Source organism: Loxodonta africana, chromosome 12, assembly GCF_030014295.1.
Source record: "Loxodonta africana isolate mLoxAfr1 chromosome 12, mLoxAfr1.hap2, whole genome shotgun sequence".
Taxonomy (NCBI): Eukaryota; Metazoa; Chordata; class Mammalia; order Proboscidea; family Elephantidae; genus Loxodonta; species Loxodonta africana.
In genome coordinates, this window is record NC_087353.1 from 21,991,689 (window position 1) to 22,005,033 (window position 13,345).

Below are 13,345 nucleotides of genomic sequence, written 5' to 3' on the forward strand. Positions count from 1 at the left end.
AGAAATCTGTACCACTACAAATAAATAAATAAAGACACCAGGTACAAGAAGGACATTTACAAATTTCAAGATAGCAGCTATCTTTTAAGAGGGAGGGAGAGAAAAAAGACTGGGTAAGATAACAAAGGAGTATTTCAAGGGTTTTGTGATGTTTTACTATTTAAAATAAAAATATTAAAATCAAATATGATAAAATGTTAGAATTTACTAAACCTGTGACAGACCCATGCATGTTCACTACATAACTCTCTGCTTTTCCACAGATCTAAAAATATGTCATTACTTGAACAAATGAAACTGTAAAAAAATTATGAGACAATAGAGGAAAAGTAAACACTGATTTACTTGATATAAAGGAATTAACTCTTAATATCTCCAGTTTGATAATGATATTGGGATTAAATTTTTTAATGAGGTTTTCCTTTTTAGATACACATTTTGAAATATCAGTGAATGAAATAATGTATCTGGGATTTACATCAACATAACACGGGGCATGGGGGGCAGAAAAGACAAGTAGAGGAGATTAGTGTGTACCAGGGGTTGGCAAACTATAACCCATGGACCAAATCCTATTTTTGTTTTTGTGCAGCCCACAATGATTTCACATTTTTAAATAATTGAGGAAAAAATCAAATAATATTTCGTGACATGAGAAAAGCACATAAAAGTTTATTGCAACACAGCCTCACTCATTTCTTTATGTATGTCTATAGCTGCTTTCAAGGTACGATAGCAGAGTTGAGTAGTTGCAACAAAGACCATATGTGGTCCTTACGCAACTTTGTACTGCTGCTCGGTATACTAATAAATCCTACTGACACAGTTATAACTCGACAGTGTTTCACATGTCGTGTACCATAGAACTGCAAAATTTTAGTTAAATTACCACTACACCACGCCTTGGAGTTCTTTACCTTCAGACACACGTCACTGATGTATAAAAGAGTTGGACAATATTTTTGTTTTTCCTATTGTCATAATTGTGAAATGGCAGATAACGCAACAGTCAGTAAGTGAGAAGTAGGTGTAATTTGGTACAAAATGTTTTACCTGCACATCAGAATTTCTATTTACTAGCTACAATAAACAAGTGGGAGTGGGGGCAATATGAGGCTCAACTTCAGGAAAAAGCAGTAGTTAGGAGCTTTTAAATTATATAGTCATCGATGTGGCAAATTTTTTACCCCCAAATTACCTTCTACAAGCAATCATCTAGGCATTCTAAATGTAGGTTGGTATATGCCTAGTCTTACTCATGACACTTGCTCAAAAATGTTTGCAGAATTACATATTACTATAAAAAAAATTCTTTAGAGAAGCTAAGCTGGTAAGGGATATAAAGGAAAAGAAGGCAAAACAGAATAAAACATTCGGTATTCCACGGTCAAGAAGCTGAATTAAGAGCCCCAATACTGTCTTCCCTTAGAGATAACATATAAAAGATTGTAGGAGAATTTTCAAAATTTGTATTGTTGGAATTTTTTTTTTCCTTTTAGAAGGAGTCTGATTAATGCAACATAAACTTCTAACAAATGTTGATATTTACATAACCTTCCAAATGATGCAATAAATTACTAATCCCCACTACGCAAATCACAAGAGGGGATGGGCAGGGAGTAATTGCATACTGGTGACCAATTCAATTCTTTATAAAGAAAAGATTTTAATAGTTGCTTCCATACAACAATCTAAGTCATTACCACGTCATGATTAAACGTTACTGCGTTGTTATTATGTAAACAAGGCATAAAACTTTTAGCACATAAAATCAACTCTTAGGAATAACTACCTAAAAATAAATTCATGAAAGTCTGTAGGCTTACCTGAACCACCCAGGGACTGTTGGCAAAGGCCATAATATCTCTTTCTTCCCAGAAAAATGCAGAATCTGATCTTTTTATCATTTCAAACTTACTAAGAAGCTTCATAGCATAAACTTTCTGTGATGCCTTATGACGAACCTGTTAATTTTTAAAAGGCAAAAATTATTATTAATACTTTAATTTTATGAGCAAAAGGTGAATAACTGATCATATTATGATGCTATTATCAAATGATACTTAGCTAACTAATAAAAGGTAAAAGCATAACGTTCTTAAGAAACACGGAATTTTCCAACAGCCTAAATATTTCATAAAATAAACAATACTTTAAAACATTAAGTTCAATATACAACTGTTTTATTTCATTCAAACTGAAGTCATAAAGTTTCACTCCCTCATGTTTATTTAGTTAAATCAATTTTAAGAATAAGACTTAGGAAGATATGCCTACTGGGGGAAAACATATATTTGAGTAGTCTGAAACATCAATGTACTCTATCCCTCATTATCTGAACTCAATAACCTAATAAATTTAGATATCAAGGGATACTTGTGATTTTTGTTAAGTCGTCTTTATTTCTTTCCAGGAGTCTTTTTTTTTTTTTTAAGGAAAATATTAAATATCAATACTATGGTTATTTGATCAATGCCTAACTTCCCCATTAGATTATAAATTTCATAAGGGCAAGAATGGTATCTACTGTTTACCACCATTTTTGCTGCCAATACTGAGCAAGTTCTTTACCACAAAGCCAATAAATATTTTTTCAAGAATGATTAATAGTTAACACTTACTAGATAATTACATCCCCTCCTCACTTATCAACATGGCTAGGTTCCAAAGACCAGATCATTATGCAAAAATCGGCATTATGTGAAAACAGAGGATAACCTCATCAGATCACAAAATGGAAGATGACTACATCATTAAATAACTGCCAAACCACTGACAATCATGGCCCAGCTAAGTTGACAATAACCTTAACCATCACAGATAACGTTACTCTTGCCTCACACCTCAGCATTCATTACTGCCAGACATACATTGTTAATGTGTGAAATAGTTGGATAATAGATTTTTTACTATTGTAAATGCAAAATGTCAGATAACAAAATAGTCAATAAGTGAGGAGTAGGTAGAATAATAAATAATAATAGCTAGCATTTATACTATAATGTCTAATAGGCTCTGAGACACATCCAAAACTGAACTTCTAATCTTTACTCTCAAATTTATTCTTCCTGCATTTTAGTAAATGACAGCATCATCCTTCCAGTTGCTCTGTATAAAAACTTTTAACTCCTATATATCACACATCAAACTCATCAGAAAATCATGTCAGTTCTACCTCCAATTAGTTTCAGAATCCAACTATTTCTAACTCCACTGATACCATCCTGTCCAAGCCACCAACAGCATTTATTTAAATGACCTGCAATAGCTTCAACTAGTTTCCCTGCTTTCACTCTCATCTACCCACAAACTGGTGATCCTTCTAACATATAAACCATTTTCCGTCACTCCTCTGTTTAAAACCCCTAATGGCCCTGGTGGTGCAATGGTTAAGAGCTCGGCTGCTAATCAAAAGGTCAGCAGTTCAAATCTACCAGCTGTTCCTTGGAAACCTATGGGGCAGTTCTACTTTGTCTTATAGGGTCACTGTAAGTCGGAATCGACTCGATGGCAACAGGTTTTTTTTTTTTTTTTTTGGTTAATGGCTTCCCATCTCTTCATTGCACAGTGCTATTCCCTATGTCTGAAATTACTTCTTCTAGAGGGCTCTTGGTGCACGCGGTGGTTAACAGCTCAGCTGCTAACCAAAAGATCGGCAGTTCGAATTCACCTGCGCGCCTCGGAAACCCTACGGGGCAGTTCTACTCTGCCCTACAGGGTCACTATGAGTTGGAATTGACTCGATGGCAAAGGTTTTTAGAGGGTTCCATTCCTCACTTCCTTCAGATATTTGCTCCAAAGTTGCCTTCTCAGTGAGGCCTACCTAGCCCAAGCTACTTAAACTTTCAAATCAATGTCCCCCAGTAGTATCACTACTCCCCTCACACCATCTTATTCTCTCTTCCTTGCTGTTGGCTCCATTGCATTTATTACCAACTTATACTCTATTTTTACTTTATTACCTGTCTCTCTAAACTTTCTTTACCACTTTATCCTCAGTGCCTAGTATAATGCTTGTCACAAAATAGCCTTTCAAAAAATATTTGCTGAAAGAATGAATTTACTCAGTGCTTACTATATACTAGGTACTGTGTTTTCATACATGTATTAACTTACTTAATCTTCACAACAGCCCTAATCAGGTATTATTTCCCCATGTTACAAATGAGAAATTTGAGTAATATTAATGACTGCCCATTAATATGGTGTGAGTATACAGAGAAATTAAGTAATTTGCCTCAGTGCTCTAGAGATAGTAAACAGAAACAATATTTAAGGGTAGTCTGCATCCAGAATCCTTCTATTAACCATTTATCTACTCTATTTCTACATATGTATGTCTACAGTTATGATGTGGGCCCAGGACAGTGCCAGGTTACATCTGTTAGCTCAGGGTCCCATCCAAGTTAGTGCTCCTTTTCATTCAAAAGAATGCCAATTTTGAACAACAAATTATATGCTCACGTTACTGAGAGTTGGAAGAAAGAGGATGAGAGGAAATCCAACCTCCTGCCCAGAACCTACGGGTTCCTAAAAGATTAAGCACCTCCTCAGTTTAAATCTTGTCATATTCTTTCCCTTGTTTATACTCCAAATTGTCTTCTTTCAGTTTCTCTAATGCATCAACTCCTTCACTGGGATCTTTAAAGGTTCCTGAAATAGGTATTAGAAAATGCATCACAGTCCCTGACTCCACATCCTTATCCACTCAGCGGAAATATAAACTCCTCAAAGAGGCTTTCTTTGACCAACCTATCCAAAGTAGGGGCTCACTGTTCTCTACTTCAGAGCCTCAGAGCCCTGTTTATGTTCCTACTGTTGGATACCGGAATTTGTAATTTTTTGATGTTGTTTGTTTTTATTGTTTGTCTCCCACATTAAAATGTAAACTCAACATTCATGCAAATGTAATGGCCAGCACTGGCAATGAAACAGTCATTAGTATTTATTCATTGAATGAATTAATATCTGAGAAAAAATATTCTTTACTCAATAGCTGGACAAACTCTGAAATTTCGAGCTATAAAAAAAATTCAACAAGTAATTTTCTAATTATTTTTCATCAAATACTTTACATACCTAGGACCAATACATATATTGACGAAAATAAGGTAAACTAGGGAACGCTCATGTCCTCCTCTGAAAAAACATGGAAGAACCATCATACTTTACAGATCAGATGTATAAAATGTAATAAAATTTCAGAAAATCATACAATATAGCTCCTCTCTAATAATAAATTATTTTCCCCTCGTGAAACCCAGGTAAGGAACTGTATTTGTGTTGGTGCAATTGAACAAATCACTAATATAAAGGCAGACAAGTCTTATCATGATACAAATAATACAAAAATATATAGCTAAGAATCAATCATACACGTCTGGCTATGATAGAATAACTGGTACCAGATTAATCCACCTGCTATAAACAACAATCGAAATGACAAAATATATGAAGCAACAGTTTTCAGCTTTTATAAAAGTAACCCAAAACCCAACCCAGTGCCCTTGAGTCAATTCTGAAAAGTAGGCAGTACAAAATTAAAATCACTAAAAGAAAAGAAACCCATGAGGCGAATCCCATGATTGCACAGATACTCTGCTTAAAGGCAATATCCCAACAAGTGTACAACAGATGAGCATCTAACCAAAGCACAAGAGTCCAACTGAGTTGAGGAGGCAGAGATAAGAGTTCATGACAAGTTGCTGGGCCAAAAAACCCAAAACTGATTGCCGTCAAGTCAATTCTCACTTATAGTGACCCTACTGGACAGAGTAGAACTGCCCCATAAGGCTTCCAAGGAACAGGTGGTGGATTCGAACAGCCAACTTTTTGGTAAGCAGCCAAGCTCTTAACCATTGTGCCAGGATCCTGAAAAGTAGGGAGCTGTGCAGAGGAAGATCCTCAGAAGTTCCATGAGAGTCCCTGGCTAAGGGCTGGGCTGTCCAGGAAGAAAGTGCCCAAGATTTACCAGACAGCAGCAGCTATGGGATTACTCGCGGAACAAGGACACATTAAGAAGCACTGGTAAACACTGTATTTCCAGCCCAGCAAGAATGGAAAAGTCTTGTTAATTTTCTCAGCATTCAGATGAAACCTCCTCGGAAAAAGAATCATGCTCTAAAGAAGACCTACTCTAGCTCCACCCTAACAAGGCCTAATATCAAGCACTAATAAGATCCAAAGGGAAGCAGTTTGGGGTTGAGTTCTGCCAAATTAGAAGGACTTGGGAAACACCTTGATCTTTTCACATATCTACCCTAACCAACTATAAAATGAAGCTTGCAAAAGTTGATGGTGATCAGCAAGTAACTGAACAGCCTTTTACGACAAAAATCAACACGCTTCAGAAGAAAACAACAAAATCCAAAGTCTCTACCACACATCCAGAAGGTCTAGTGTGTAATTTCAAAATTATTAGACAGGTATGCAAAGAGATGGTGGATTTAGTCAACAAAAACTTTAAAATAACTCTTATACATATGCTTATTGAACTAAATGAAAACATGTTGAAAAAATAAAAGATAATATGATTTTAATGAGGGAACAGATAGGAAATATCAACAAAAATGGAAATTATTTTTAAAAAATTGGAAATTCTAGAACTGAAAAGTACAATAACTTGAATTAAAAATGCACTAGAAGGACTTAACAGCAGATTCTAGATAAAAGGAGAGGCAGTGAACTTGAACATACATCAATCTTAAGAAAAAGGAGAAAAATGAATACATGAAAATAAACAGACTCAGGGACCTGCATGACAACAGTCTAAAATGTGTGTAAACAGAGTTCCAAAAAGAGAAGAGAATAAGACAGGGGCAAAAAGATTTGAAGAATTAATGGCTAAAATTTTCCTAATTTGATGAAAGACATCAACTCCACAAAATCCAATGAACATCAAACAGATTAAAAAAAAAAAAAAGCCTAAAAGATCACAGTCAAAAGTGCTAAAAAATGAAGACAGAAAAAATCTTGAAAGCAGCTGCTGTTGTGTGCCGTCAAGTCCCCATAGGGTTTCAAAAATTATAATCTTTACAGAAGCAGGCTACCACATCTTTCTCCCACGGAGTGGCTGCTAGATTTGAATAGCCAACCTTTTAGTTAGGAGCCAAACTCCCTAGAAAAATGAAAATAAAAAAATTTTAAATGCTGTACACAGAGGACCAAAAATAAGAATTTCAATAAAATTCTTATCCAAACAGTGTAGGCCAAAAGACAACGGAATTAAATCTATAAAGTGTTAAAAAAAAAAAAAAAGTCAGCTGAGCAACCCGTATCCAACAAAGTAATTCTTCAAAAACAAGCAGGAAATAAAGACATTCTCAGTTAAATGAAAGCTGAAAGATTTTGCCACCTGAAAGCCTGCATTAAAAAATATAACAAAAACAAAGGATATTCTTCAGGCAGAAGGAAAATGGCACCAGGTGGAAACTCATATTTAGAGGAAGGAATGAGTACACTCAAAACAAACTGTCATTTTGTCATACTGTGGTGGCTTGTGTGTTGCTGTAAGACTGGAAGCTTTGCCCCGGTATTTTAAATACCAGCAGGGTCACCCTTGGTGGACAAGTTTCTGTGGACTTCCAGATTAAGCCAGACTAGGAAGAAGGGCCTGCAGTCTACTTCTGAAAAGAATTAGCCAGTGAAAACCTTATGAATAGGAATGGAATATTGTCCGGTAGCCACAGAAGATGAGCTGCCTCCTCAAAGTAGAGTTGACCTTAATGACGTGGATGGAATCAAGCTTTGGGGATCTTCATTTGCTGATGTGGCATGACTCAAAATGAGAAGAAACATCCATTAATAATAGGATGTAGAATGTACAAAGTATGAATCTAGGAAAATCAGAAGTCGCCAAAAATGAGATGGAATGCATAAACATCGATATCCTGGGCATTAATGAGCTGAAAAGGGCTGGTATTGGCCGTTCTGAATCAGACAAACATATGGACTACTATACCAGGAATGACAAACTGAAGAGGAATGGCATCATGTCCATCATCAAAAAGAATATTTCAAGATCTATCCTGAAGTGCAACAGTCAGTGTACACCTACATACAGCTACAAGGAAGACCAGTTAATATGACTATTATTCAAATTTACTCACCAACCACTAATGCCAAAGACGAAGAAAGTGAAGATTGTTACCAACTTCTGCAGTCTGAAATTAATCAAATATGAAATTAAGATGCATTGATAATTACTGGTGACTGGAATGCAAAAGTCGGAAACAAAGAAGGATCAGTAGTTCGAAAATACGGCCTTGATGACAGAAACAATGTCAGAGGTTGCATGATAGAATTTTATATGACTAACAACTTCTTCATGGTAAATATCTTTTTTCAACAATGTAAATGACGACTATACACATGGACCTCACCGGATGGAATATACAGGAATCAAATTGAATACACCTGTGGAAAAAGACAATGGAAAAGCTCAATACCATGAATCAGAACAAGGCCAGGGGCTAACTGCAAAATGGACCATCAATTGCTCACAGGCAAGCTGAAGTTGAAAAATATTAGAACAAGTCCACTAGAGGCAAAGTAGGGCCTTGAGTAACCCACCTGAATTTAGAGACCATCTCAAGAAGAGATTTGACACACTGAACAACAATGACTGAAGACCAGGCAAGTTGTGGGATGACATCAAGACCATCAAACATGAAGAAAGTAGAAGGTCATTAAAAAGACAGCAAAGAAAGGCCAAATGGATGCCAGAAGAGACTCCGAAACTTGCCCTTAAACGTAGAGTAGCTAAAGTAAAAGAAGAAATGATGAAGTAAAACAGCAGAACAGAAAATATCAAAGGGCAACTCGAGAAGACAAACTATTATAATAAAATGTGCAAAGATTTGGAGATAGCCAAAAGGGAAGAACATACTTGGCATTTCTCAAGCTGAAAGACCTGAAGAAAAAATTCAAGCCTTGAGTTCCAATACTGAAGGATTCTACACAGAAAGTATCAAAAGATGCAGGAAGCATCAAAAGAAGATAAGAATTGGTCAACATTCAACCATTTCTGGAAGAAGCATATGATTAAGAACTGATGGTACTAAAGGAAGGGGTCCAAGCTGCACTGAAGGCACTGGTGAAAAACAAGGCTCCAGGAATTGACAGAACCCAACTGAGATGTTTCAACAAACGGATGCAGTCCTGAAAGCTCTCACTCATCTACGCGAAGAAAATTGGAAGGCAGCTATCCTGGCCAACTAACAGGAAGAGATCCGTATTTGTACCCATTCCAAAGAAAGGTCATTCAACAGATTGTGGAAATTATCAAACAATATTATTAATATCACACACAAGTAAAATTTTGCTGAAGATCATTCAAAAGTGGTTACAGTAGTACATCAACAAGGAACTGCCAGAAGTTCAAGCTGGATTCAGAAGAGAACGTGAAACAAGGGATATCACTGCTGATGTCACATGGATCATGGCTGAAAACAGGGAATACCAGAAAGGTGTTTCACTGACTATCCAAAAGCATTTGACAGTGTAAATCGTAACAAATTATATATAACATTGTGAAGAACGGGAATTCCAGAACACTTATTTGTACTCATGAGGAACCTGTGCTTAGACCAAGAGGCAGCTGTTCAAACAGAACAAGGGGATATCACATGGTTTAAAGTCAAGAAAGGTGTGCATCAGGGATGTATCTTCTCACCATACCTATTCAATCTGTATGCTGAGCAAATAATCCAAGAAGCTGGACTATATGAAGAAGAACACAGCATCAGGATTGGGGGAAGACAGATTAACAACCTGAGATATGCAGATGACACAACCTTGCTTGCTGAAATTGAAGAGGACTGGAAGCACTTATTGATGAAGATCAAAGTCCACAGCCTTCAGTATGGATTACACCTCAACATAAAGAAAAAAAAAAAAAAGCTTCACAAATAGACCAATAAGGAACATCATGACAAACAGAGAAAATATTGAAGCTATAAAGAATCTCATTTTACCTGGATCCACAATCAACACCCATGGAAGCAACAGTCAAGAAATCACATTGCATTGGGTAAATCTATTGCAAAAGATCTCTTTAAAGTGTTAAAAAGCAAAGATGACACTTTAAGGACTAACTCAAGCCATAGTGCTTTCAATCACCTCATATGCATGTGAAAGCCGGACAACAAATAAAGAAGACCCAAGAAGAACTGATGTGTTTGAATTACGGTGTTGGCAAAGAATACTGAATATACCAAGGACTGCCAGAAGAAGGAACAAACCTGTCTTGGAAGAAGTACAGCCAGAATGTTCATTAGAAGCAAGGATGCCAAGACTTCGTTTCACATACTTTGTACATGTTATCAATAGGCATCAGTCTCTGGAGAATGACATCATGTTTGGTAAAGTAGCAGGTCAGAGAGAAACGACAGCATGTTTGGTAAAGTAGCAGGTCAAGCATAACAACGATTATGAGGATAGTGCAGGACCGGGCAGGGTTTCCTTCTGTTGTACACAGGGTCGCTATGAGTTGTAACTAACTCAACGGCACCTAACAACAACATGTTTTTATTTCTTCTCAGAGTTTGCTTAAAGGACAACTGTCTGTCCAAAGCAAAAATAAAAACTCTGAAAGACAGAGTTAAAAGCTTATGAAGAAGTATAAGCTGTGACAACAATGACACAAAAAATGGGAGGGGGGCTGTAAAAGAAAGTATACAAGTGTAAGATTATTACTATTGTGCAGAGGTAAGTGTAATGTAAAGTAAGCAGTGGGAAGTGGTACAATATTGACTTAAAAAAGATATTGCTAACAGCCAAAAGATGAAATAAAATGCAATACTAAAAAATAATTATTCTAAAATAAGGCAGGAAAGAAACAAGAGGTGCACAAAAAGCAAAACTATAGACTTAAACCCAATTCTATCAACAATCACATTAAATATAAATGTGCTGAGCACTCTTATTAACAGACAGAAACTATAAGAATGGATTAAAAAGGAAGATGCAACTTTATACAGTTTAAATATAAGACACAAACAGGCTGAAAACAAAAGGATGGAAAAGTACACCACGCAAATAGCAGGGACAAGAAAGTCGACATAGCAATACTAATAACAGACAAAGTAGACTTCAAGACAAAGAGGATTACAAGAAATAAAGAGGACATTTTGTAAAAATAAGCAAAAACTAATGGAACTTAAGAAAAAAAACAGACAAATCCACCATTTCAGTTATTAATTTTAACACCTCTCTCTCAGTAGCTAACTGAACAAGTATGGATATAAAGAAAATATAGCTCAGAATGCCGGCACCTACCCAAATTACAAAAATAATTATATTCATAGGTGACATCACTTCTGATTTTAATGTTTGACATTTCAAGTATTTTGATACACTATGACTTTATATGAAAACAATCTTATATGCAAAAAGCCAAATAAGTGATGATGAGGGGTCACAGATTACATCTTCTATATTAAATTGCTCAAGTGGTAAAACAATTCCTTTGATTATGACATTTACAGAATGCTGAAAATAAATACATGGGAAAGCAATATGAAAACACAAATGGGACAAGAAGGATGAAGGATCCTGGTCTTCAATGTAGAAATCCCTTCCACAGCAGACAGACCAGATTTTTAACTGACTTGTGTTGGATTAGCAGGTTGTGTCAGATTAGCATATGATCTCAATGTGAACACTCTCTATCAGTGCTGTTAAAAAGAAGCTGCTATGGTACTTCCTCTTCTGTATTTATGCCACTCTTCAAACCTGCGCTTACAAACACAAATCAAATTCTGAATGTTTTCTAACTTCATTAGAGAAAGCTCTCCATACAACATTAACAGCCAGTCAATTAATTATACCATAATATTATTTATGCTTGAATCAGGACCATGACACAACAGCTTTAAGAAATCTGCTAAAAGCACAGCTATAAACAGAACTAAAAGATATCTGTCCTTTGGTAGAAAATATCTAAATATAAGCAACTGGCATTTTTTTACATACAACTAAACAAATGGGGGAGAGAAAAACAAAATCCTAGAAGAGAAAAACTACTCATTCAAACTAACAAAAAGTTATACAACCTTAAGGAAGAAGGAGAGTCAGGAAGAGGAGGAGGAAATGGAAGGTGTGGCTAATTGCTTCCATGAACAACTGCCTTCTTTGCCATGAGACCAGAAGAATTAGATGGTGCCCAGCTACCAATACGAAACATTTTGATCCAAGATTCTATAGAAGAATCCTGATCAAACGAGGTAAAATGAAGAACAGAATTTCAAATTCTCATGGAATTCAGACTTTCTGGAACCCTGGAGGCTAGATGAATTCCCCAAACTATTGCCCTGAGGTATTCTTTAAACCAAAAATAACCCCTCAAATCTGCTTAAAACCAAACAATAGTTTAGGTTAACTAGTAAAGAATGTCTGTGTTGAGTATGGTTCTCTTTTAAGGTCTATCTAATCCATTAATAGAGCCCTGGCAGCATAGTGGTTAAGATCTTGGCTGCTAACCAAAAGGTCAGCAGTTCGAATCCGCTAGCTGTTCCTTAGAAGCCCTCTGGTGCAGTTCTACTCTGTCCTATACAGTCACTATAAGTCAGAATCTACTCAACGGCAATGGGTTTGGTTTTTTATGGGTAATCCAATAACAATACTAATGTAAAATAAAATCATCTATGTCACAGACCTTTCATGATATAAAAATATAAAATTAAATGTATACCTCCACAGTAAATACAAAAACAAAGTCGAAGCAAATTTTACCACTCTGGAATTACAGAACTTTTCAATCTTTAAGAAGTGCCTTTTTTTTTTTTCAGATGAGGAAATCTATTCCCAAATAAGTTAAATAACTTGGCATTTTCCTGATTCACGATATTTTCACATGCTAATCCCTCTCTCTATAGGGTCGGTATGAGTTAGAATCGACTCGACGGCAGTGGGTTTGGTTTTTTTGGTTTATTCCCTCTACGTTTCCACTCTCACTTCAACCTGGGCTCTTCATGTAGCTAACTCCTTTACATCTTAACTCAAATGTCATTCTGTCACAGCAAGGCTTTTCATAACTCCCTAACCTGAATCAGGCATTTAAAAAAAAAGGTTGCCATCAAGTCGATTCCAACTCATGGTGACTCCACGTGTGCAGAGTAGAACTGCATTCTATAGGGTTCTTGTGGTTGTGACGTTTTGGAAGCACATTGCCAGGCCTTTCTTCCAAGGCACCTCTGGGTAGTTATAACCACCAGTTTTCAGTTAGTCAAGCGTTTAATCCTCTCGCCACCCAAAGGCTCCCAAATCAGGTACCAAACTCAAAGCCATACCCATTGCCATCAAGTTGATTCCGACTCACAGGGACTCTGTAGGACAGAGCAGAATT

At 36.2% G+C, this 13,345-nt stretch overlaps 1 protein-coding gene across 1 annotated transcript in view; it reads right to left on the reverse strand.

The window, feature by feature from the left end:
- ROCK2 (Rho associated coiled-coil containing protein kinase 2) overlaps nucleotides 1–13,345 on the reverse strand; it is a 162,016-nt gene that overhangs the window by 59,607 nt on the left and 89,064 nt on the right. The window contains exon 4 of the mRNA XM_064295034.1: nucleotides 1,827–1,964. Within this exon, the coding sequence (XP_064151104.1) occupies nucleotides 1,827–1,964 (138 nt within the window). The remainder of the gene's footprint in view (nucleotides 1–1,826; nucleotides 1,965–13,345) is intronic.